General features: G+C 38.8%; 1 protein-coding gene across 1 annotated transcript in view; it reads left to right on the top strand.

The window, feature by feature from the left end:
• The first annotated feature begins 399 nt into the window (after positions 1-399).
• LRRIQ3 (leucine rich repeats and IQ motif containing 3) overlaps positions 400-27575 on the top strand; it is a 38009-nt gene continuing 10833 nt past the window's right edge. The window contains exons 1-6 of the mRNA XM_044431602.1: positions 400-663; positions 2150-2473; positions 6945-7078; positions 16233-16401; positions 21408-21543; positions 26190-26910. Of these exons, the coding sequence (XP_044287537.1) occupies positions 400-663; positions 2150-2473; positions 6945-7078; positions 16233-16401; positions 21408-21543; positions 26190-26910 (1748 nt within the window). The remainder of the gene's footprint in view (positions 664-2149; positions 2474-6944; positions 7079-16232; positions 16402-21407; positions 21544-26189; positions 26911-27575) is intronic.

The following is a 27575-nucleotide window of genomic DNA, read 5'->3' as shown; positions in this document are numbered from 1 at the left end:
TATTATTTATTAGGATTTTTATCCCGTCCAGTACGGTTCATCTCTGGATCTGCAGCAGCTGGAGAAAGGCACTCCTGGACACTGAATTTACCTGACATTCCAGAGACAAACCTGGGTCCAGGAGCACCCCTAGATTGCAAACCCTATGTTCTTGTGTTCTTCTGATCAGTTTTTTTCCTTGCTTACTGTGTTTTAAAAGGCTCTGTTAAGTTTTGTCCTCCTTCCAGTCTTCCCTGTTGTAGCTAGTCTTTTTTTGGAGCAGGGGATATTGTATCAAACTGTTGGATATTTAGTTAGGATATTTGAAGTTTTTCTTATGAGAATTGAATAAATGTAACCTGCTGTGTAATTCTTTTTGCGTCTTAGATATTTCAAGGACAAACAGCAAAAGTGATAGTAATGGAGGAGGAATTTACAGAATACCTTGTCTCAGCTTCTGAAGAACTGCTACTTGAATATGGACAAACTGCTGATCCAAATGATGCAAAGCTGCAGCAAGATCTTACTATGGTTAGGTTGCATGCACAGTATTTAAGTGATATACGAAACATGCAGTATTGTCTTTCACTTAAAATATGTGATCTGTCTGGTAATTTCCTTACAAATATTGATGCGCTTGAATGTTGCACTAGCTTAATTAAACTGGATCTCCATAGCAACCAGGTGAGCAACATAAGCTTTAAAAGAGAACCATAATAAAATGTTATTTGGTGAAATAAACTATAGGGCTTTTCCAGGAAGACTGTTGATTCAAGCTACAGTATTCGTACTGCAAGTGCTTGTATTATTTAGTGTTTTGGTACTAACAATGTGTGTGTTGCAGTTAGAAATGGGTAACACAGCAGCTAACAGTTATTACTGCAATAGAAATGGAGTCTTTCCAGTATAGTTAACAAGTTATTTTGAGATTTATATAGGTATAAAATTAGCTGACTGAAGAACTGTAAGCTGAAATATTTTCCCTCTAAGTAATACCTTGGAATTTTGTTATTGTTGCCCACCACTGGTAATTTTTTCATGGTAGCTGAAAAAAAAATCTATTTGCATTTCTTTACATTCCCCTTCTTTCTTACCTTGCTATATTTTTCATTTTCCTAGCATGTTTCTGTGTAAACTGGAATTGTACTTTTTATGTTTAAACATTTAATTGGGATTCTCACATTTACTGATCCAAAGGATGCTGTGCTTCTCTATTCCTCCAACTGGAGTGAATGGGGAATCCTAGTCATAGAGCTCCAGACTTGGGATATAGTCTTTGATATGTGTTTTACAGCCAGAATGGAACAGAAGTTTCTTATGTCAATTTCTATCTTTGATATTGCTTTTGTTTTAAGACTGTTTAGCTTGTAAAGAAGAATGCTCTGTCAAAACAAATTTTGCAGCTTTAAATTCATGCAGTTCCTTGAAGTGAATTTAGATGTGTTACAATGACATTCAGAAGAATGAATTGCATTAAAAATGTCTTAGATGTAATAGGCAACACCTTACATGTAAATAGGCTGTACTGTATTATTCCAGGCATTTTTATGTTTCATAACTTTTATTTTCACCCAGTAATATGTACACTGTGTTATATGAATGAGCACAAAGTCTTACCTACTGTGCAGTTCTTTCTGCTGCATGAAATACTGCTGAAGGGCATTCTACTACTTTCAGAAAGAGCTCTTTGGATAGCTCAGTGTATTTCCAAAATCCCAAATTCTCAAAGAAGTCCCTGGTGTACATGTAGCTGCTGGTGCCTATTTGCAAGTTCTCGTAATTGCAAGCCTTTGAAATTCTCCCATGTAGTCTTATACAGGATTGCTACATTTATTAAATAGGCTTTATATTGTTGTTATTGTTATTATGTATTCATTTTGAATTATTTTGTTGAATTTCACACTTTACTTATACTTCCTTACTCTAAATATTCACTGAAATATTTTATGTCACATACATTTATATAAATAATATATAGATGAGTGTATTGTCTAGGTTTTTTCCTCTTTTTTGGTTTGAAGAGGTAACTTTAATTAGTTCTGAGTTATAGGTGTGGACCACATTGAATGTTTGCATTGTGTAAAGGGTTACGTACAATGCTTTAAAAATAATATTAAATAATTATTGCATATTAAATAAATTCCTCTCATGTGTTTCAATACTATTTCAGCTAGAAGAGCTTCCGGACCCAATGTTTTGGGGAAGCATGCTAAATCTAAATCTACTGTATCTTCATGATAATGGAATTTCAACACTGGAAAATGTGCATTCATTATCTTTCTGTCCTAAACTGATTGCACTCACCTTGTTTAATACTCCACTGTGCCTGAAAATAGCCTATAGGCATATTGTTGTTAACAGTATCTTTTCACTTAAGGCACTGGACTATTATGTAATTTCTGATGAGGAAATAATTGAAGACTGGAGGCTTCCTGAAAAATATAAACCATTTACTCTTAACTTTTTTGTTGACTTTTGCCCTCTTTCTGGAAAGGTAAGCAAATTCAATAATTTAGTTTTATGAAGACTGCCTTCATAGGAATATTAAGCTAAAATATGCTGTAATATTCTATGGCTCTTAGCTGTGATCTTGCCAGTACATTGTTTACATTCAGATTTTAGCATCTGTATCTGTTCTGTCTTTTGAGGGTGGGGGGCATGTATTTTGTGAACTACTGATAATTTACTTTCCTTAGAAGAAAACAGGAACCCTCTGTGCAGGTATTCATTAATTGTGACAATTATATAAATACATGGCTTAGAAGTGCAATTACTGCTCATCAAACACCCTCCCCCTCCAAAAAAAAATAAAAAATAAAAGAAAGAAAAGAATGCTTTCAATAGAATGTGAAGCATTTATCTTGTTTTGATTTTTTTAAGTGTTTAGAGCTAGATAAAGGAAATAAGTTTTAAAGGTGGTAGGATTAGAATTCTATATCTGTGTTAAATTTCATAATTATAATTCTTTTTTTATAAAGATTTTTATTAAGATTTTAAACTAAAAACATCAATCATCAAATACATTGGACGTGCTGAGTCAGCCCCCTACAGCGTATCTTTTTAACATTCTGTAATCATATTCAAATTGATTTATAAAAATTTAAAAACATCTTTAAATCTAAGCCAAGTCCCGTTTCTCCAGCCAGTCATAAAAAAGGTCCCAAGTTTGATAGAATTCAGTATCTTCTTTCTCCTTCAGTGATAGAGTCAATCTGTCCATTTCTGCACAGTCCAGAAACTTTTTAAAAATCATTTCCACAGTGGGTAATTCCTCACTCTTCCAGTATTGAGCAAGCGCAATCCTTGCCGTTGTGATTAAATGTAACACCAAATACATCATAATTATAATTCCTTGGTAATGTGAAATGTTCTAAATGGAACAATTATTTCATTCCATTTATTTCATATATTTTGACCTCTTCACTGTATATAAATGAAATCTGCTTAGAGTGATGTTCTTTGCATTTTGAATCTTGTCTCTAGATAAGTGTTCTCCCTATATTCTAAGCAGGAGCCACCAGGGCTCCAGGAAATATCACAAGAGTGTGAGCCTTTCAGCAGGGGAGACAACTCACCTCTCTCCCTGTGCCAAGCAACAATACTGCACTGGACTTGGCTGGAGGCCTTTTGGGACCTCACTTATTAATCCCTTTGCATGTTGTCCAAAGAGGTCTTCATTGTTCATTCACCAAACTGACAAATTCCAACAGGCTCGCTTGGTTCTTGGGGTGGGATGCATATTTTTCTCTTCACTGAAAGAATGCTCTGTTTTCTCAGTGCTAAAGCATCTCCTAGAGCATTGTGTCTCTCTTGCATGGAAGTTTCCCTTCCCTCTCCACTGGCTCTGCATTGTACTGCTACAGCTAGCCAATTACTTTACTCTTCAGTTCTTGTGCTCTCCTATCCACAACCGATTGCTCCCTCATTCTCCTTTTCTCCCCTGCTGCCTGCCACCTTACAGCTGTTCTCCTGACTCCCCAACCCCAAAGCTGCCTCGGCCAGCCCAAATCATAGGAGCCAGGGTATCATTAAAGTAAACAAAAAGGAAAGCTAGAGAGCCTCTGCTGAGAGTGAGCAGCTACTGCAGATAGAGGCAAACAGAGTGTGTATGAAAGTAAAAAAGACCTTCCCTTGAGGTGTTTGGGAGCCAGTGGTGGTCTTGCAGTAAAGAACAATGATCTGGACCATGTTAAACAACCCAGAGTAGAGTAAATCAAATCTAGGTATTTATAACTGAGTAGAAAAGGTAAAGTTTAAATTACCCCTTAGAAACATCTTCTTCATATGTTTTAGTTTACAGCTCCCACCATCCCTTACAATTCCAGTCAAATACAACTGGAATTACCTAGGTGGGGAAGGCTTTCATAGATATCGTTATAACCCTCACCTCAAGTTTCACAATGTAGCTCTATAATGTCTATTCCAAATTAAGCCCCACTGAATGGAATGGGATGTATTCCCAGCTAAGTATAAAATACCAGTTGTGCTATTTAATCAAGTGGCAGATCTTTCACCATTACCAAAACCCTGCTGGCTTGCTTTAGCCAGAGAGAGAAATATTTCAGCTCCAGGCTGGTGTGAATATATACATGGAATGCTTCTCATAAATCAAGAACTGCAGATGTTTCAGGGCCTACTACAGGCAGAAAAACTGTATAATTGGAACCTCTAGGTTGTTGCATGCTGCTTGAAGGAGCTCTCTGCACCTTCTAGAACCTGTGACTGGAAACTCTGCCTGTCATCTTGCTCCTGCCTCTGCTTCTGGACCTTGCCCAGGTTCCAGTCTTCACTTGCTCCATCTTCTGCTCCAATCTCAGGTACCAGCTTCTCCTTGGCTTGTCACTCTGGCTTTCAAGTCCTGACCGCCTTTGCCTACTCTTCACTATTCAAACTGACTTACCTTGACTGCAATTTGGAATAGGCCCTCGTAGGGTACTGGTTGTCTGGGTCCTGGTGCCCTGATCCGATACCCAGCTGCCTACACACCAGACTGGGACAGTTTGCCGAGGCTGTGTGCACCCTGACCCAGGGCATCATGAGCACTGATGTGCTTCAAGCCCTGCATGCCCAGGTACTGATGCTGCAAACTGAACTTACTGCACTCCACAATGCCACCTCAGCTGCTGCACTCCACTGGGTCCCTGCGCCCCCCTTGCTAGCCCATTTTTCCAGCAATCACCAGGCCTTGTGGAGGTTGGTTAATCAATGTCAGCTACTGTTCCAGCTATGCCCAGAGGCCTACCCTACTGAGTGCAGCCGGGTAGTGCTGATGCTTAACCTCTTGTCAGGTCTGGCATTGATTTGGGTGTCAACCTTCCAAGAGACTTACCACCCTATCCTGGTGCCCTGATCTGATACCTAGCTGCCCACACCCCAGACCTTAACCGTTAGTGCCACCATCATTCTGTCTCATTCCACGGATTGTCTGCAGTGAGGCAGTGGAACTTGGCAGCATACTCCGTGATGGGAGTTCCACCTCTGCTTTAGGGCCTGGAGAGCTTGTTCCACTGATTGGCGTCTCTGAACATTTTTATCAAGGCCCACAGGAAAGCATTTAGATTTCCCAGGATAGGGTGGTAAGTACACCAGGAAGGCACCAGGACCCTGACAACCAGGACCCTACGAGGGCCTATTCCAAATTGCAGTCAAGCAGTCCAGAGATCAAGGCTGGTAACAGAAGTACAAGGTAAGTCAGTTCAAATAGTGAAGAGTAGCCAAAGCCAGTCAGGAGTCGAAAGCCAGAGAGACAAGCCAAGGAGAAGCTGGTACCTGGGACTGGAGTGGAAGGTGGAGCAGGTGAAGACCGGGAAGCCAGGCAAGGTCCAGAAGCAGAGGCAGGAGCAAGGTGACAGGCAGAGTTCCCAGAAATGAGTTCTAGAAGGTGCACCGAGCTCCAACAATGTGAAGAACTTTCATTGTTGAGGCAGCATCTGGAAGGATGCTCACTGGGTCCTCTTAGATAACACATTTACCTATTGAGGTTCTGTTGAAGATAGCATTTCTGCCCAGTTTGCCATCCTTGTACCTTTTAGCAGCATCAACTTGACAATGAGGATCATATTCCTTTCACCATTCCACTTTCCTGGTAACTGCTAATGAAGGCAGGAATACCTTTATTATAATGATTATTCTGACTGATAGAAGAACTGCTGAATGTTAAAGAAATACTATGGCAAGCTCACCATAGGAGGATCCTCTTAATGTATGTTCCTATGGTAAGTGAATAACTAGAGTTCCTTTATGAAATCTAGGAGGCTCAAATAACTGCAAGCTCTTACAAAATGATGCCAAGGTCCTATATTTACTAAAACCAACAGAGCAATCTTTGACCAAGATCAAAGAACAGAATCATAGAACAGTAGATTAAGAAGGGCCCTATAAGGCCTTCAAATTCAACTCCCCGTTCAATGCAGGATTCCAAGTCAAAGCATTTCTGACAGGTGGCTGTCCAACTGCCTCTTGAATGCCTCCAGTGTGGGAGAGCCCATGACCTCTGACAGTAATTGGTTCCATTGCCAGAGTGCTCTGACTGTAGCACAGCTATGCTTCTATGCTGATTTGATTGCAATTACTATTGTGGTTTTGTTGTTTGTCTCTGTGTTTTTGGTTTTTTAAACATTTGTTAATTGTCCAGAGAGCCTTGGCTATTGAATGATATAAAAATGAATGAATATATATATATATATATATATATATATATATATCCCAATGTCTAGCCAGAATCTGGCTTCCTGTAACTTAAGGCCATTATTCTGTGTCCTACACTTTGGGATGACTGAGAAGAAATGCTAGTCTGTGTGCGACAGCATTTCAAGTATTTGAAAAGTGCTTTCATATTTTCTGTTCTCAAGGCTAAACATGACTGAGCCCAATATTGTTTTCAAACATGCCTTAGAAAAATGCAAGTTTTTAAAGCACTATCTATTATAATACATATTTATAAAATATTCCCATTTTTATCATAGGGAACTACTTTTCAGGAAGAAATGAAAACAGTAAGAGATATAATTTCTAAGATCAATTATGTTCTAGCTCATCATTCACCAGTCCTGATTATTCAGAAATGGATAAGGGGATATTTAATTAGAAAAATACTGTGGTAAGTGTATTTTTACTTAATTTTGATCAGGAGATATTTTCATGCAGAGCAAAGTATCCAATGTAAGTTGCCTTGTCAAACAACTTATTAAACACATATAAATATGTCTGTAATGCAGCAAAGTGTGTTCCAGCTTTCTTAAAATTAAAGTTTGAATGTTTTATGTTGGAGCAATTTGATTTAGAATGTATATAAGGGAGGCAGTTCAGCAGTTTTTACTAGAATGACTCACAACTGAACAGTTAAATTGGATATTCTTTCTATTCAGCATTTTTGCTGTCATGTACTATTTCAGGATTGTACAAAAAAAATCTGTAATCCACTTCCAATTAATTGTTTCTGGCACAAAAAAACCCTGATTTTAATAGTTATGTACTGTATCCAGCATATCCACCAAATACCAGTGGCTGCCACTCTGATTTTAAACTTTTGCACCAGCATTTTTATTGGAATATGAATACATACTGGTGCAAGATCAGAGTCTGCATCTCTGCTGGAAAGGTGTACAAAAGCTATTCAAAGTCCCTAATGGAATAACATACTTGGCTTCGAGATCAAAGTAAGATCAGTTACTTTATAAAATGATCTGTACTACATGTGGTAAAGAGTAATTGTCTGTAAATATTTGTTTCAATGTATTTTAATGTCCAATATGTGTATATTTTGTTTTTTGAAAAGGTTAATAATGCAACACCACAAGACAATTTTGGAAGTGGAGTACTTGGATAACAAATAATTATAGATGTTAAGTATAGATAAGCTAAATTGAACACTATGATAAGCATCACTATTTCACTGAAAACAAATAATTATACTTGGCCTGCATGGCTCCAACCTGTCAATTTTATGAATTCATAACCATGAAGAAAAAAAAAACTCTTGGCAAATAGCAGTATGATTGTTAGTATTTTTATTAATGTATTTTTAGGCATGTGGGAAAGAATGCTTGCATACCACAATGATAATTTCAAATTTTCCCAGGACTGGGTCTTGGGCATCAACAAGAGAGCAAGTATAGCAAAGTGGCAATTAGTTCTTCATTCAAAACTTGCTTCTGCCATTAATTCACTACTGACCTTATGTGGGACATGATTACATGTGGCACGATTTGGAAATGGAAATGAAATGAAACATTTCCCAGTATACTATTTTTTATTATTATTATTATTATTATTATTATTATTATTATTATTATTATAACATTTCTATGCCGCCCCTTGCCGAAGCCTCGGGGCGGCTTACAACACAATAAGATACATTGAAATACAATAGAACATAATAAATTACCACTAAATACAAAAATACAAAAAATACACTAAGATACAATAATATAAAATTAAAATTAACAGTATAAAATAAGTAAATAAAGAATATAGGAGGAGAAAAGAGAAGGAAGAAGAAGTTGCCCTGGCCAGATCATATATTTTAACAATTAAAATGATGTTTAAATAAAAAGGTCTTTATCTGGCGCCGAAAAACCAGTAACGACGGTGCCAGGCGGACCTCTTTGGGGAGTGAATTCCATAGGTTGGGTGCCACCGCAGAGGAAGCCCTCCTCCGAGTACTTACTCTCCTAATTTCTTTCATGGAGGGTTCCCGGAGAAGGGACTCTCCCGCAGATCTCAAGGGGCGGTCGGGCATATACGGACGTAAGCGCTCGTTCAGGTAGCCAGGACCCAAGCCGTTTAGGGCTTTTTAGGTCATAACCAACACCTTGAATTGGGCCCGGGCTTCAATGGGAAGCCAGTGAAGCTGACGGAGGACTGGAGTCATGTGAGCATAACGCCCCGTCCCCGTCAGCAACCTGGCAGCTCTATTTTGCACCAATTGAAGTGTTCGGATCGTCTTCAGGGGAAGCCCCACATAAAGCGCGTTATATAAGTCTAGGCGGGAAGTCACCAGCGCGTGTGTCACCGTCGCCAGGCAGTCGTACTCCAGGTAGGGGCACAGCTGATTAATCAGCTGAAGCTGAAGGAAGGTGCTCCTCGCCATCGCTGTCACCTGAGCTTCCAAAGAAAGCTCCAGGTCGAGGAGTACTCCTAAGCTGCGGACCTTGTCCCTAAGAGGGAGTGTTGCACCATTCAGGACCAGGTCAAATCCACCCTCTCCGAAGCCCGATCCGCCAACCAACAGGACCTCCGTCTTGTCTGGACTGAATTTCAGTTTATTGGCCCTCATCCATTCCATTACCTCGGCCAAGCACCGGTTCAGCACAGCCACTGCCTCACCTGGATTAGTGGAAAACGAGAGGTAGAGCTGGGTATCATCAGCGTATTGATGATTCCGCAGCCCACACCTCCTGATGACCTCTCCCAGCGGTTTCATATAGATGTTAAATAGCAAAGGGGATAGAATGGAGCCCTGTGGTACTTCATGGCATAGCTGCCATGGCGCAGAGACATAGTCCCCCAGCACTACCTTCTGGAATTGACCATTGAGATAGGAGCGGAACCACTGCAAAGCAGTGCCTCCAACCCCCAATCCCGCTAGCCTATCCAGAAGGATATCATGGTCGATGGTATCGAAAGCCGCCGAGAGGTCCAGAAGAACCAACAGGGATGCACTCCCCCTGTCCTTCTCCCTGCACAGGTCATCGTACAGGGTGACCAAGGCAGATTCAGTACTGTACCCGGGTCTGAAGCCGGACTGAAAAGGATCCAGATAATCAGTTTCATCCAAGAGTGCTTGGAGTTGTCCCGCCACCACTCGCTCCAACACCTTGCCCAGAAACAGGATGTTGGCTACAGGTCTATAGTTAGTGGCCATCTCTGGATCCAGTGATGCTTTCTTCAGGACCGGTCATATTACCGCCTCCTTTAAAGGGGCAGGCACTTGACCCTCCCTCAGAGAAGCGTTAACCACTTCCAAGATCCAGGTCCCAATCCCATACTTGGGCAAGGTACAGGCAAGGATCCAATAGGCAAGTGGTGGGACGTACTTGTGCAAGCACCTTGTCCACATCATCGGGCCACAATAATTGAAATTCCTCCAATAAAAAATTTGTTTTGTAAGTTCATAGTAAAAATGAATCTATGCCAATTGTGAATACAGTATTTGGAAAATGTGGCAGTTTTGGAATTGTAGTTAATAATTTTTCAGAGGATTAATGTTAGCAAGTATGTGAAAGAAAGCATGCTGAAATACCCAGTGAAATAGAATCAATACATAGTCCTAGCAAACCAAAACAGTGCCCCAACAACCTTAGAAGAAGAAAGTTGAACTGTCTTAAAATAAATGAGTGATTGTCAGCATATCACATTCAGTTTTTTGGCTCACTAAAGTTAATTACTGTGTCAACAATTTTAGTACCTTTTTGACTTTTTTTTCCTCCTTAAATTTGAACAATGTGAGGGACATGGTTAGGGTTAGTGCTGTCTTTACATTTTACAAAAAAATAAGTATTCCAATAAAATATCTACACAATCTAACACTGAAATCACATTATGGGTGGAATCTTAGTGCCAATAGACTTCATCCAGATGGCCATAGGAAAATTTGGAATCCCAGCTCTGACTGGAAACTCAATATGATTGGATTTGGTTATCAAAATTAGAAAGTGTCCAGAGGAGGGCAACAAAAATGATCCAGGGTTTGGAAATACTTCCCTATGGGGAGAGACTGAGAGAGCTGGTCATGTTCAGTCATGTCCTACACTCTGTCATCAGCAAGAAGAGATCTTGTCCTTCCACTTTGTGACAGCTTTTGAGGTACTTATAGAGAGATATCATGTCCCCCCTCGGTCTTCATAACACTGACCTTACATGAGCCACTCAATATAACCCATTTTCTAGAATTATTATGAGGATTGCAACTAGTAATGCACATGAAGTGCTTTCAACACATCATAAACCAGTCAAAATTTCCACTTGGATCAGTTTCCTGACATGTGTCTCACAGAAGCAATCCTTCAGGACATAATGTTCTAGGGTGAGAAAGTTATGTAAGAGTGGTTTGTTGGCAGTTAAGAATGTATTCTGGGAATCAGGGAAGAGTAAGGTTGATAGACCTGGTAGTGTTTTCACTGAGAGCAAGCATACCAGTAAAAAACAGTGAAAGCATACCCTGTTTTCTACATAGCTTCCAATTTTATGTGGAAGTATGTTATAGATTCTGACTCTAGAACAAGTATTGCTACTATCACCAGAAGTAATTGGTGATTATGAAGGCCTTTAAAACAGTATTTTACTCTTGCTGTCAATTGATATTTGCTGTAGTCACTGTTTTTATTGTGTTTTTATCATGTATAATACTGCAACATTTTAATGCGTTTAGTTGTACACTCCCTGAAAGGGTGAGCAATAAATCTTTTAAACAAACAAACAATTGCATGCGTTGATGTGGGCTTTAAATATGTAAACTCTGTTAGTTCAAAAGAAAATGAGTATGTGTCTTGTTTTCTTCAATTACCTACATGCAAAATTAAGCTCAATTTTGTTGGTTTCAATTTTGGTTGATTAAACTGAAATAACAGTTAAAACATGTACTTTGTAAGAAATGAGAATTTAACTAACATTAATTCTTTAAAGCAGCTGGATTTCACCATAACAGGATTCCATTGTAAGTAATACTCATAAAGGTAGTACATTACCAAAAAAGCAGAGATAAGTTTAGTAAAACTATATGGATAGACATAGTGATGAGCAATATGCATACTAAAAGCTTGTGGGCATCATTGTAGTAAGCATGACAAGGTGAAGAGAAGATGTTAGGAGGAGGAACCAGAAACTAATAGCAGCACTCTAATCATCCCTTGGGCTTTGTGTCTAGCCTATAGGTTGCTTTGAAGAAGCAGTGGTGACTGTGGAAGATGACTTTTGACCTGGAAGGAAGAAATAGCAACCATAGCAAAAACTGAGTCAGAAGTGGTGATTAGTGTGGGTGATGGGATACAAAGCAAAATGTAGCAGGACAGTGCTACTTACTATACCTATTTACTTATTTAGAATATTTATATCCCGTCCTACACAATCCAATTGTCCCGGGACGGCTTACAGTATAAATAGCAATAAATGCACAAACAATTAAAAAATCAATATCAAAACAATTCAGTATCAGAACAAAATGCAACTGAGAATATAATAAAACCAGATTAAAGTTATTTAAACCTTCAAATGTTGGGCAAAGAAAACAGTTTTTACTTGGCTGTCAATAGGATACTTAGATGTCAATAGGATACTTAGTTGTCTTGCTATTACGGACTTTGCAGGGAGCAAATTCCTATAAGTAAAAATAGCTAGCATCACACTCAAACTCTTCAGCTAAAGTTAAATAAGAAATGGAAACGAAGAGTTAAAATGGACTTCAAAATATAGCATCACACCAGGCAGGATAAATGAAGATATTTCATCTTTTTTTCCTGGGAACTCAAGGCAGCTTACATTATTCTCTTCTCCACGCTCTCTTTGTGCTGGGTGGTGTTTCAGTCATCTGTAGTTGCTGCTCTTGTTTTATTGTAAAATACCTTAGTTTATTTTAGCTATCTTTCCTAGAAAGATTTTTTAGATTCTTTATGGACGCTAGTTTCCAGGTGCTTAGTTTCTGTGTTGAAAGCAGCTGACCTTGCTCAGCTTGAATAATTACTCTCTTCTTCTTGAAACTCCAAGTCAGACTCCAGTGCCCTGAGTGGGCTGACTGATGGGAGGGGGGTGTCCTCATTTGTTCTAAATGACAAACATTTTTCCTTTTATTCTACTTTGTTTGACTGATAAACATTCCTGGGGGCTTTTTAGAATATATAAGAATTTTTACAGCTGTTTTGCTTTCTCTCTTCCCCCCCCCCCCAACAGTATCTATTTTGGCTGTTTTGATTTGAAACAAAACAGGCAGTAATTACCATGCTGACACAATAAAAGTATTTTTGCTTCCCTCCAGCCTAAATTTAGCACATTTACTATTTATTATTCTATTATTTCATTTTATATAACTTTTCACATCTTTTATCTACTTTTAAATAGATAAAAGTAGTATCTATTTTCCTTTTAAAAGTATCTATTTTCCTTTTAAATAGATAAAAGTGGTTGAGTGTAAAGGAAGGGAAGAGAATGAGATTAGTTGGGGCATAGCCAGTTTGATTAATAAGTTCTTGATGGTTGTATCTTAACTACTCCACGGTTAATGTCTATGTAGTAATGTGATGAATTGGGAGATAGAATTCTTTGCTATATTATATTTACACTTTTATACTTAAATGTTAATTCATTTTATTAAGTGAAATTTAAAGTCCTGTGATAGTTACATTCAGGCCATCAGTTTCGAAGAAGAGAGAGAAAGTAGGAAGGATGCCCATGAAAACAGTCATATTTCATATCTTTAGTATTGTAGTAACATCTCAGTAAAAAAAGTAGCTTTGAAAATGTAGCAGTAATGTTTACTAAGGCACACCTTAACATCCTTGAGGTTCAATTTTATTAACTTTATTTATTTAAAACATATTTATCCTTCCTATATCCAAAATGGATCTCTAGATGGCTTACAGAATAACAAAAACCATAAAAGCATTTGAATAAACTATAATCTTGAATACACACACACACACACACACAGTAAAAAACCAATCAACCATTAAAATACTGGGTGAATAAAAGGGTTTTGGCCTGGCGCTGAAATGAGTAATGTATCAGTGCCAGGCGCACCATGCTGGGAAGCAGTTTCTATGGTTGGGGTGCTTCCCTAAATAGCCACTCTTCTAGGCTCTTTCAGAGAAGGCTTGTGGAGAAGGACCTGAGGGGAAGATTAGATTAAAGTTCAGGGTGGAGTATATGGAAGGAGACATCCCTTCAGATATCCAGGCCCTAAACCATTTATGGCTTTATACATCGAAGTTACCACCTTAAATCAGGCCTGGACTACAATTGGTAGCCCATGAAGAAGGCAAAGGACTGGTGTTATATGATCTTGTCTGTGAGTCCTAGTTAGCATCCTGGCTGCTCTGTTTTGTACCAGTTGAAGTATCCAGACTGATTTCAGGGGAGCCTCATATACAGTGTGTTTCAATAGTGCAAGTAGGAGGTTACCAGGTGTGGATTACCATTGCTAGGCTCTGCCTACCTAGATAAGAATGTTATTGATGGACCAGTCACAGCTGGTGGAAAGTGCTTCTTGCCACAGCAGCCACCTGAAATTCCAAGAATAGATCTGAGTCAAGAAGCACTTCCAAACTACACACTCTGTCCCTTAGGGGGAGTGCAACCCCATCCAAAACAGGGAAATTATCACTTGCCTGGACAGATGATCTGCATATCAACAGTACCTCCATCTTATCTGGATTAAGCCTCAATCTATTGGGCCTGATCCAGTCCAATTCGGAACTGTCACTGCCTCAACTGGATTAGTTGAAAAAGAGAGGTCAACTTCCAGATTACCTGGATGAAAAGAGGTCATCCTTCAGATGATCTCTCCTAGCTGCTTCATGTAGATCTTAAACAGCATGAGGGATAAAATGGAATCCTGCTGCAGTAAACCCTTTCACTCATAGAATAGTAGAGTTGGAAGGGGTCATGAAGGCCATCTGGTCCAACCCCCTGCTGTTGTAGGACACCAGTTTACACCATCCCACTCAAATGGAGTCTGAGGACAGGGGGACACTCTGAAGTGGATTTGGAGGGTGGGTAGGACAAGAGAGGATGGGAGGCTCCATTCCACTGGCAGAAACACAGCTAATATTTCTTTTGCTAAACAATTAAGTGAACATTAAAAACATTACATCAAACAATCTTAGGCTGCAAATTGAAATATGATTTGGGAAACAGTAGGGTTTTCTAGTCATTTCAGAGGACCAACATTACCAGGATAAGATTCAGGATACTGAGACAGCCACAACAGTGCAACTAAACACACTCACAAAAGAGGACTTGCGGAACTCCTTCAGAAAGTAGCAAGAACAATGGGATAAGTGTGTTCAAAGAGAGGGGGAGTATTTTGAGGGGGGTTAACGGGAATGTGTCCTTTACTGTGATAATTTTTTAAATTTAAACATTCATCTTATTTTTGATCATTCCTTGTATATTACCAAAAAAAAATTAAAATAAAATAAAGTGGAAAAAAATTCACTGAATAAGCAAGAGAAGACTTGGGCGCACAACAGATAATGTTTACACTGCCACCACATTTTTTTTCACTTTGCTTGCAGTTTGAACAGAGAAGCATTGTTCGAACTTTGCAGCGATTTTATCTCAGCTCTAGCATTTGAACTCTGGATTGTTCGAAGTTAGTTGTTCGATCTATGAGGCACCACTGTATTTGGTATAAATCTTAATTGATTCACTTCATAATATAGGTTAATATTCAGAATACCTAGTCCTCCCTCTTTTTGTGATTTATACCATCTTTTCTTACTAATTCTTGAGTTTTTATCTCTGTTACAGGATTTATTAATCATATTTTGCTAATCTTCCAACGCTTTCCCTAATGGCCCAATTGGCAATTCTATTAACTTGGGATTCCATTATCTTGATTTTATCTTCTTCCATTATCTTGCTTTTAGGGAGTCAGCCAATTGCATTTTTTCAGTGCTTTCTTAAATGTTCCCATTAGGATTCTTCCTCACCCCCAGACACTGAGTGCATTAACAGAATGTGGTAAACCAGAATTGCTGAGAATACTACCTTATTAGCAAGGAGAGGCTGGCATCTGATCATTCCTATTAACTCCTTCTGAAAGCAGGAATGATTAGAGTGACCAGAAATTTATGAGCAACAGAAATGTCCAAATCTAGATGCTGGTTTGTCACTCCTGAGTTAACAAGCCAGGATTTGGAAGCCAACTGCAAATACTAATTTCAGATCCTGGTTTGTTCAACACAATGGGTTATGTCTGAGTAACCTTGCATACATTTTTATATTGTGAAAATGAAACCTCAAAATAAATTATTGTGTAAATTAAGATAAAATTAAGAGAAATTGCAGTATTTTTAGTAGTAAAATTTTGATGCAACTTTTTGATAGACATTTGACAAAATATATACAATACTCTGACACATAACTTTTTGATTATATTTGTTTTCAGAAAATACATAGTAAGTACAAAGTAGTTAGGCAAACAGAAAAGGTAAGTGAAAATGGATGTTACTATTACTTCATAGCTTTGACCTTGTCAAACATTGATCCATTTAAACCTCTTTGAAATAAAATTCCAAACCATTTCCTTTATTTAATAGCTTGCATTCTTTCCATGACATTTTCCGATATAAATGTTACAACAAAGATGGAACAAAGCAGATGTACATTCAACATAGACCTTCACTGCATAGTAGTAAAAGCTGTACATTTCACACCATTAAGCCAAAACAGGACAATGAGGAGAAAATACATGCATCTGGGATCCAAGTAAGTATACTATTTACATATGAATGGACAAATTATGAAGTAGCAGAATTGGCACTTCTCATATGGCAGCAAAATTCATTGACCTGGCTCTTACAGCCTGGTAATCTGTCATGGGTAACCATTCTTGGTGGATTGTCATTGTTTGATCCTGTGGTTTTCGAACAACCCATCATGAAAAATCATGGGAAGTTCTAGGTATATTTTAACCCATAATGATTGTTGTGTCACAAGATCCTGGGCAATTGATTCCACCTTGGGTTGAAGGAAGTGGTAAGTAAAGTACTCAGCAAGCGTGGCCAGCCCCTTCCCCTCCCCAAAAGTCCTTTCTGAGCAATTTTGACTGTGCTGTCTCCAGGGACAGCAACTCCAGGTGCCCAAGTGGTACATTGGAGGGGTTGTTACTGCTGGACCACATACTGATTAGTGTGCTTTTCACTCTTCTGAGCACCTAGAGCAGGGGTCCTCAAACTTTTTAAACAGGGAGCCAGTTCACTGTCCCTCAGACTGTTGCGGGAGTGGACTATAGTTTGAAAAAAATATGAACGGATTCCTATGCACACTGCACATTAAAAATAGTTAAAATTAAAATTAATTAAAAATTAAATTTAAAAATAATTTTAAAATGTTTGCTCCACTCCCTTGGGCTGCAGTTGAAGCCCAAGATGACACAGGGAAGAGTTTGTCCATATTCAAGGGATATTAGCTACAACACAACCAAGGCACTAAATATAGTATTTTGTGCAATGGAGCTGATGAGTGTAACTGGCATTTACAAAGAATGAAGCAAAAATACTAAGGATAAATACTGTTAATGCTACTCTTAGTAATTGAAGCAAGTCATCTCAGAACAATTCCCACAATACACAATGGCTGTATTTGGATGCAGAGCTAATGACTACCATATTTGAAGTGCAACCTTGCCAAAACTGGTACTGTCCAGATGAGTTGGACTACAAGTTCCATTGGCCATGCTGGTTGGGCATGGTGGAAATTATAGTCCTCACCACCACCCTGGTTCTGAGGGAGCAGCAATGGGAGCCTGAGGCCGGAGAGGCGAGCACAGGGCGGCTCCAAGGTAAGGGCTTATTTCTGAGGCAAGGGGGGGTGAGGGAAGGGGCCACAGCTGGCTGAGCGGGATGTCTCCTGCCTCTCTCCACTGCAGGGGGAAGAAGCATGGCAGCTGCTTGACAATGGAGGCTTGCCCATTGAACGCTGTGGCTCCTGCGCCTCCGCCGCAGCCTTCTCTGGGCAACCGCTGCTGCCTTGCCGAGCCCGGGGACAGCTGCTCGATGGGAGCCATGGCAGCTTGGCCCACAGCCTGGGGATGTGGCTCACATACTTAAAAATGGATGTAAAAAGTTATATTTTTCTTACCTTCAATCCTTTTTTAGTGTCTTTGTCTCTCTCCCTCTCTTCCGCCCTCCTCTCTTCTTTTTTCCCACTCCGTATTCCCACTCTGTATATGCATGCAGTGGGTTGGGGGGAGCCAGTGCACACACAGTTGAGCTGTTACAATTTGGCATGTGTGCTGCCTCTCTGCTTAGTTTCAAAGCATGCCTGCACCGGCTCAGAGCTTTTGGACTCGCTCGGAGATTGTTTTTTCCGAGCGAGTCCAAAAGCTCTGAGGCGGGCTAGATAAATGAGCATGGCAGGCTGGATCCAGCCCATGGGCCGTAGCTTGAGGACCTAGAGTCTCAAGAATTTTGGGAAGAGTGGGACCTATGTGTGTGTGAGGGGGATTCAAATCCCTGAGGACCTCACTGAAAAGGGATGGAGAAAGTGAAGAATGATCTTAGTGAACAAAGACCATTTGTAGCTTTGCTTGGTAGCTAACCTTTGATTGCAATCACATCAAAGTACAAAGGGGGAAAAAACCTATCTGGAGCCTCTCTAGGTCAGTGTTGGACATTATTTCCAAAGTAGGTTACCGTGATGTTTGACCCTACCCATTCTATGAAAAATAATTAAAAGTAAAAAGAACATAAATTTGTGTAAGGTATTTAATACCCTGTTTTGTAAGTCACCAAGTGAAGGTTTTTCAGTGTTGATATAATGAAATAGTATCTGGTTCAGAGAGTTTAATGGCAGAAAATTAACCACACTCTTATTATAAGATATTATACCACATATGGATTATGTCCTCATGGAGAGCAAAGCTAAGAATATTTTAAAGTTGGATGATAAATATGTTTGGTAGAGGGTCTACCTGCTAGCTTATCAGGGTTCGTGTTCAAGAAAGTGTAAGGCCCTTCTTTCAATTTCTGCCTAACTGGCTAGTGCAACCAAAAGTTCAAGTTTTTGTATTTTGAGCATCTATCTAGGGGGCATGTGGATTCCAAATCTGCCCTCTGAATTTGTAGGATTTCAGGGGCCCTGCATGTATAGATATTTAGGGATGTTTTATGCTTTCCCATGCATATTTTCTTTCTGTGCATGTTGATCAAGATGGAGCAAAGTACAGTGCTTTGTGGAAGCTGGAGCTCTCTTTCCTTCCACCTGTCTGTTCCTACTGATCTACAACTCTCAGCAAGCTTGGGGTGTGTGGAAGAAGCACAAAGTCCAGCATATTTGTTAAATGCTTCATTAAATACATTTTTCTAGATTTTTTACTATAATATTACAGATAAAATCATGATAGAATCAACCATGTAACACATATGTACCAACATATGAGAAAGTGCAGTATCAGATATGAGAGGTACAACCATATTACAGAGATTAAGATAAAAAACACCAAAATGCTGCAATATTTAAGAAGACTTAAAGGGCACTGTCATAGGTATGTAAAAAAATCTGTATAGGATTTGAAATAGCCATGAAAACAGGTTATTTCTTAATCTGGTACTGAAAAGACAGTGTGAGTGTGAAGCATGCTACCCTCTGAGAGGGTCCCAGAGCAGTAGGCCCATCACTGGGGGGGAAAAATCCCTTCTCTATTGGTTGATAATTAAGGAAGAGAAGAAGCATGGTGAGAGCAGTGTAGTTTCTCATTTACAGGACTGGTGGCAATGTGCCCACAGCCACATCTTTTGTGTGTCTGCATGGTCATTCAGGCACTAGGGCTGTCAGCCAGAAGTAGGGAAGAAGGAAGGGAGCAGTGTAGCATGATTTACATTTTACGAATAGCCCACAGTTTTTTTTTAATGCAGGTTATCATAAGTGAGGCAATGTACTAATATGCACAGCCTAATATCTCTCTTTATACGTTGGAGTGGATGAACTAAACATGGCTCTTCCATCTGTGCTTTGTTTAGCATGATGTGTGAACTAGGAATTTTAGCCCGACTATTTCTCAGAGAAGGCTGTCATAAGCCTCTTCCAGGAAAAATGAGGTGGCCTTATCCACAATGTTAAAAAATGATAGGTTATGATCACATGAGAAATTTGGGGACTATGTTTTCACCTCTGTATTTCTATTTAAATTAGAGCATTCCCTCAGGAATTCAAAAAGCTAGGAAGCATTTATTCTTTTGCCTTTTCTCTTTCTCTCTCCCCCCACCCCCACCCCATCCCCCTCCCCCTTTACTTGGTCTACTTTGGCTTTTATTTCTTTCTGAAGAATCAAACTTTTTGGGAAAGTATAGTTCCTTGAAAAGAAGATTTATAAATAGAGAAAATGTAAATTTGAACTAACAGATGGAATCATACAAAGTGGAGCTCTAAAAACATAGTCAAGCATTTTTGTATTTCCCCAAGTCTTCATTTGTATTTTTATTATTATTTAGTTGATACAAAATAATACTAGTGGTCTGTTTGGAGAAACTAGTGAGATTAATTTCAGCACTGATGTGTCTAAATTACATCCAAAAATAAGAGCAAATTTTATTAAAGCAATTTGGTGGCAATCTGTGTCAGATTGAATGTAACAGAATAAAAAGCTTTGTTCATCACAAGGAATTGCCATCATATATTTTAAATTGGTGTGAAATGCCTTAAGTTTGTGTGGGCAACATCTGCTACCATTTCCAGTGATGGCAGCCTGTGGCTCCAATATGTAAGTATTATAGCCTGAATATGCAATTGAGAAAAATGCTTCTACAAAACTCCTTTAGGAATTTAGCTGCCCTTTTTTCTGCAATATCTTTCCATAACCATTATGTCTCTGAGGACAGTTTCCCCTGATTATAAGTTTCTCTAGTAATATAACACAACTACTCTCTATTAATTGGCATAAGCTGAACCACCAATCACCTAATATCAGGCTCAACAGAAATTAACAGTGGAAACAAGCCTCACCCAGCTTTACGATCATAGAGTTCAAAACTAAATGTCAGGGAGAAAAGGAAAGTAATTTGAAGAAAAAACAATGAAAAGTCAGGGAATATTATAATTTACCTAACTATGGAATTGTATACATATACTGTAAATAAAAACTAATCAATTCTATATCCTCTGGCCATCATTTCTTTGTCCAGTAAGTACATTAAACCATCAAAATGATTCCTGTTTAAACACTTGATCTCTTTTTTGTTTTCTAACCTTCAGTGAAGCATCCATTTTGGGGAGCAATTGAAGTGAAAATTTGGCTCTGCATTTGGAACATTCTCAGTGGATTACAATTTTATTTTAATATCTTTAATATCTAATAATCTTAGGTACCTTACAAATAACAATGGTTTAGGCACATCCCAAATAGAATGTGCATGCTTGGTGATTCCACTTAATAAATACATTCAATGGTTTCAGTGGCTGGGTGCTACCATACTCTGGAGTCATAAAATTAGCACACAAATCCTTATGACCATAGAAAGTGAATGTGAAAGTGACCATAGTTTGTGTAGAAAGTGAATACAAGCTGAATTGCTGCAAATATCCATACAATATTTAAAAGCTTGTTTTTCTCAGAACAGGGATAAAATGAAGAATTAGTATAATTTTATTGCATCATTAAATGAAGAGCTGCACAGTTAGTAAAGCTCTACAGTAAAGTAGGTGCTACTAATGGAAGAATTTGGTGTGTATTGCTGTAGCAAAAACACTAAGGAATGAAATGCTTGTTTTAACAGGCTATAGATGTGAAAGATCTTAAGGACCTTCATTTCTATTTGAGAAGCTTAAAACAGCCCATTCTTTCAACTATACTCAGATTGGAAGAAAAGAAAAGAATTAAAGAAAATAAATCAAGAAAGTCTTCAAGGAAGGGTTAGTAATTTAACAAGTTGTGGTATAGCTACTCATGTTCATGCAGACTTGCAGACATTCTTGTTCTTTGATATCTAATGATTGCATTTGTATTCATCCACTCTGAACAAAAATGTATTCCCTTGACTTCATTGTGTTCATTTTATATAAAATTTAAATGTTACAGACATGTTTTTGCAATCTGAGAACAACTGTAGGCACGTGTGAGATGAAAAGTAGTGTCATTTGAATTATAAAAAATTACAGAATGGTAAGTTTTGAGTCCTCATTCTCCAAAGCTCAGCGGGGAGATATTGTAAGCATGTGGATACATTTTGATCATAAAACAACACAGACCTTAGCAAAGTTAAGCTTGATAAATGAGATTGAAAACATTTATTAGGTTCTCTAAGTATAATCAATACTTCTGGCCCAAATTTTGGGAGTTTCCTCATGTTTCTCATTTCAAGTATACTTTGCATATCCCTGTACAAGGCATGGTGCTGGCCAAATATTTGCAAAGTGGCAAGCATATACTGTTTTCATAAAACATTTTACTAGTTACAGGACTGACTGAGGAGCACATGATACTTCACCTATAACCTAACTGCAATGTCTAAGAGTAAAATATGTCCAATGTATAAATGGTAACTATGATTACAGCATGTCATCCTGGAGCTCTTTTAATATTCTTCCAGCTTCTTGATCACAAATACAATTTTATTATTTTTTAATTAGATTTGTTTGGAGGCAGTCCATTAACAGAAATGTATTCTTTGGTTACAATTGTTCTCCATTTGTTGTTTCTTTGAAAGCAACTACTGATAAAAGTAAGCAAATTGCATAATTCATGGAAACAAAACAAATATTAATATTATAAGTGATAGGAATACATATTTAAGACATGTAAGGGTGTAAAGTGAGTTAGGGTGTACTCTGAGCCATTACAGAAAACTCCATGGCAATTCCTATTCTAACCCTGGCGAGAAGAAAAAGCTGTGTGGGGAAGAGGGAGGAGGCCAGGATCCATCTCCCACTTTCACCCCCCGTCCAAGGGTCATCCATGTTCACCCACCCTCTGAAACGCTGATTCCTAAGGGGCCTCTGGAACTTGCCCCCCCAGTCCAGACCTGCACCTCCTCCTGGAGTCTTTCTGTGGTTCTCCAGTCCCCCACCAAGAGGCTGTTTGAAGCCATGGCTATATCAGATCTCCATCTCCTTTCCTGGAAGACTGTGTTCCTGGTAATCATCATGTCCACCCACCGTGCCGCTAGCTGATTGTTTGATCATATGCTACAAAGGCAGAAAAGCAGGGGAACCTGTGTCAAGCTACAGGCTATCAAAATGGGTCTCCAGCACCATTTCCTTGGCCTACGAAATGGCTAAGATTCCTCTTTCTGCACACCCTTGTGCCCACTCTACATGCACACAGACCACATCTACTCCCTCCTAGCTGACATCCCACTGCATTAGGTCTACAGAGCTGCAACACAGTCTGCACCCCTGACCTTTGTTTGCCGCTACCTGCTAGACATCCGTGCCAGCCAGGACTGCACGTTCGGCAGGGCGGTGCTTTCCTCATTTCTTCAGTGACGAGAGCCCCCTCCTCCTGGATGGCAAGCTTGCTAGTTGCCTATATGCATGTGATGCACAGAGACCACAAAGAAGAAAGGCAGGTTGCTCACCTGTAACTGTCATTCTCTGACTGGTATTTTGTGCATTCACGCAACCCGGTCCCCGCCCCACTGGCTGTCATCAGCCCAACGCACTGTGTTACCCTTTGGGTGAGGTGCAGTCACCTATGCCTCTGGCTCCCTCACACGCCTGGGACGACACGGTCTTCAAGGCAACTGAGCAACTGGGCAGGAGCTCCCCCTTCTTATCCTGCCCTTGATGGGGGCGGGACAGGGCTCCTGCCCACTCTGTGACACCAAGCTGTGCAAGTTTTCTCTGATTCAGGCCTTGCACTCTGCCGCAAAGGCCATATGTGTGAGAACGCACAGATGACCACTCCAAGAACAACAGTTACAGTTATGCAACCTGCCTTTGCAACACTTTGAGCATCGCTTTATTTACACGGAAAGTCAGTGCCAGGGTCCTATGGTTGCTCCACTCTTTTGCATCTCCTTTTTAGTGATTTCAGTGTGTATGAACATTTCCAGTCTGTGGTCATTGTTTTGTTTCCAATATTTGTTGACATTTTCTTGTTTGGATTTGGACTGATTCAGTCTCAGAAGCTTGGATTAGTTCCAGTGTTACTCTCTCCTCTCTGGGTGTTTATTCCTTCCTTTGAAGTGCTTTCAGAGCAGCTTTCACGTCACTTTCTAATATAGTAGGCTGAGTGTTTCTTCAGCCATCCATCTAGGCTTTTTCTTTCTTTTTGTTACAGGAATTGTCTTTTGACTTTCTTCCCTATTAATAGCTCTGGTTTAAATCTACAGCTCTTCTAGCTCATGGTCAGTGGACTTCAAATCCCTCAGGGATGTTTTTAAAGTCATATTTTGGCAAAATCTTTTTGTTAGTCCTCTTTTTTATAGCTTGACTCTAATTTTTGATATTAAGAGTTCTGGTCACTAATATAATCTGTTTTTGTCCTATATTGACACTGAGAATACAGAGTCTCCATCTTCTGCTTCCAATTCCCATAGTCTATTTGATTTCTGTATTGACCATCTGGTGATGCCCATGTATACAATCATCTGGTCAGTTGCATTAAGTATGTATTTGTAATAGGCAGATTGCTGGCACTAGGGAATTCTGTGAGTTGTTTCCCAGTGTCATTTCTTATCCCAGACCATTTTTCCCTACAAAAATTCATTTTGCTTTGTTTCCAACTTTTGTATTCCAGTTACCTAGTATCATCAGAATATCTTGTCTTGATGTCTTCAGCATCTGTTATTGGAACATAGACTTGAGTTATGATTATTATGTTTTCCACAAATTCTGACTGATATTATTTGGTCAGATTTTGTATTATGGTCTCATACTACCTGAGCTACATATTGCTTTAAAATTAAAGTAATTCTAGTTCTCCTGAGTTTATCATTTCTGGCGTAAAACAGACTGACTGACTGAAACCATCCTATTCCAGTTCATTTTAATTCACTCACACAAAGTACTCCAATGTTTATATCTTGTCTCACTGTTTCCAGTTTGCCTTGGTTCATACTACTCAAGTCTCATGTTTCAGTTCTATATGTTTTGCAGCATTGGACTTTTCTTTTACCTCTGTGCATGCTAGCCACTCAACTTCCTTTTGGTTTTGATCTAGTGGCAGCATTATTTGTTCTTGTGCCCTGCTCTTCCCCAGTAGCTCATTAAGTGCCTTCCAACACAGGTACTTCTGGTGCTATCATCTTCTGGTGCTATTTCTTGTTTCATTTTGACCTGTTACATATAGCAGTTTCAAGGTAAGAAGATGCGGAAGTGGTTTATCATTGTCTTCTTCTGTGCAGTACTAACCAGAGTTAACTTGAGCATAAGTGCCATTGTTACCATTTGGTATACACTGTGAAGACTCTCTCTATATATATAATTTTGAGCCAAAATTTATATATATAGGCTCAAAAATTTAGTAAAATAACCAAACTAGCACTTGTTGATTGCATAAGTATTTGCCCCATTTGCTGTGACATGTCTAAATAAACTTTGGTGCAACCTACCACCTCCAGAAATCACATTAGATAAATAGTGGAATGGAGTCACCTGTGTCCAATTTCAGTTCCAAATGATCCCAGTTATACCTGCTTCTGGAAGTCCTAGAGTTTGTTGGAGAGCATATCTAAATGCAAAAAAAAAATGTGGAAAAATTAAAGTAGGAGAAGTATATACTTACTCAGTGAGTTCTGAGCAACCTTTGTTAACTTACCTCTCTGTAGTCTCTTCTGCTTCTTTGGGACACATGGGGTCTGGAACAGCCACTGAAAATAGGGCAACTGTGTTGTATATTCCAAGTGCAGCAGATGGCATATGGAGTAAGTACTGAAGCCTCTTTCCCAGAAGCAGCCAAGTAACTAGCATGAAGATTTTCAATTAGTTCAAAGCTGTGGAAACGATTGTCAAACACTTTAAAAAAGAGTTGTGAGTCTAGCTAAAGTTAGCTGTGATTAAACCTTTCTGAAAACAATGCAGCTTGAAATAGTTACAGCTAACTTGCTCCATTGGTTTCAGTGGGACTTTGTCAGAACTGAGTTTTGTTGGGGCCAGGAACATTCTATATGAAGTTAATGATAGTCAAAGAATAAATAAGGTTGGTCAGTGTTGAATCAGCAATTCTGGGGTATTTTAACTCTGAGTTATAGGCAATTTCAGGTTTTCAAGGCTTATTTTGGCTAGTAGTTTAATTCATTGAATATACCACCTTCCCAAACTCAGTTGGGAAGTCAATTTCAAGTCAGTTGAAATAAATTGCTATTAAGTTATATAGCCTTGTGGATGGGATGCAATCATTTATACCTGGGGTGGCTGATATGACTTCCCAAATTGTTTTTGGACTACAACTCTTAAAACTCTAGTCTGGGAAGTTAGGAGCCATAGATGAACAACATCGCAGGTTTCTGTCTGTGGTTTATATGCTGATGCTAAACTATGTTACATTATAACTTTTAATACTAAATATGTTAGCATTTGAGAACTGGTAATGTAACAATCAAACTGTTTTATGTTAGATCTCTTGGAATGGAAAAAGACTGAAAAGAAAGAAGATACTATGGCAGCTAAATTTAGACTTTCAATACATAGGACACCATTTTATTCATTGACTGAAGATTTGCAACAATATCATGAGAAAGAAAAATATTTTTTTGATGCTGTTCAGGACTTGCGTTATATCACACATTCTATACCACAAACTATGCCTATACATGAACCAGGTAGCATTGAGAAAAAGGTCTTTGCTAAAGCATTTGGAAGTATAAGACTTCGTCCTCTGTGTAGCATTGATAAAACGTATTGGGAAAGTCAGAGACTGGATGGTCAGCTTAAAAAGGAGCGTGAAGTTATGCGGATGCTGATCGAGAAAAGTGATGCTCATGACTATATTGATCGTTTACGTGAAGAAAAAATAGAGAAGCTTCAGAAAAAATATGAAGAAGAAAAGCTGAAGATTCGTGATATCTTGAAAGACAGCAAACATGAACAATCAAAGTTAATTAACAAAATGAGAGAAAAATATTCTCGTTATTTAGACAACAAGGAAAGAAAGGTATTGGAAAATGCATTTGTTCAGCGCTTCAGCACTCAGCATACTTCTTTGACAAGAGGTTTATTAAGGCTTGATGGGTGGAGAAACTGCAGAGAAGCCGTAAGTGAAAAGAAATATAGGAATAAAGGAATTGTAGAAGAGCAGAAGCAGCGTAAAGAAGTGTATCAGCACTTTCATGAGGAGAGGTATGTACAGCTTTTAACACTGTACAATTAGTTTGTTTTTAGTTTGGTTTGTTAATAGAAATAGATGTCTGTGTTTAAAATATTTATAGCCAATTTTTCTGTCTTGTGTATGAGTTGTGTAAGATGCTTAGCATTGTGTGTGTGTAGACCAGAAGCAAGGGACACACAAATAATTTTTATAATTTTTTGTGATCTCCCCCTGACTTTGTTCAGAGCAATGGCTCCTGTTTCCTGATTTTCTAAAATTTTCTTTTTCAGTACAAGTAAGAACCTAGAACTGAAATGATGTCTGACCAGAAATGTAAGCTACTTATGTTTGTAGCACTCTTTGGGCAAATTAATAAATTTTGCATCACCTAGGATTCTCTGAACATCATCTCACTGCTCATCTCATGCCTGATTGCCATTCAGGATTGCTGCTTTTATGCAAATTGGAGACTTCTGCAAATAGAGCAATGACAGGACAGGAGATCTGAACATATTTCCATAGAGGAAATGTTCCTTTTATATCCCAACTTTTGGCCACTGGCAGTGAGGGAAGGGATTGTATAACTCCTACAGAAGTATAATCCTCATTATATTATGTCTCCTTCCTAAATATAACTTACTAAGTTTTAGTGGAAGATGTAGTCTGAAGATGTGCCATCCTTATTAAAGCACAGTAT

This window comes from Varanus komodoensis, unplaced genomic scaffold (assembly GCF_004798865.1).
Source record: "Varanus komodoensis strain SLA01 unplaced genomic scaffold, ASM479886v1 scaffold1, whole genome shotgun sequence".
Taxonomy (NCBI): Eukaryota; Metazoa; Chordata; class Lepidosauria; order Squamata; family Varanidae; genus Varanus; species Varanus komodoensis.
This window is presented reverse-complemented; position numbering and strand designations above follow the sequence as displayed.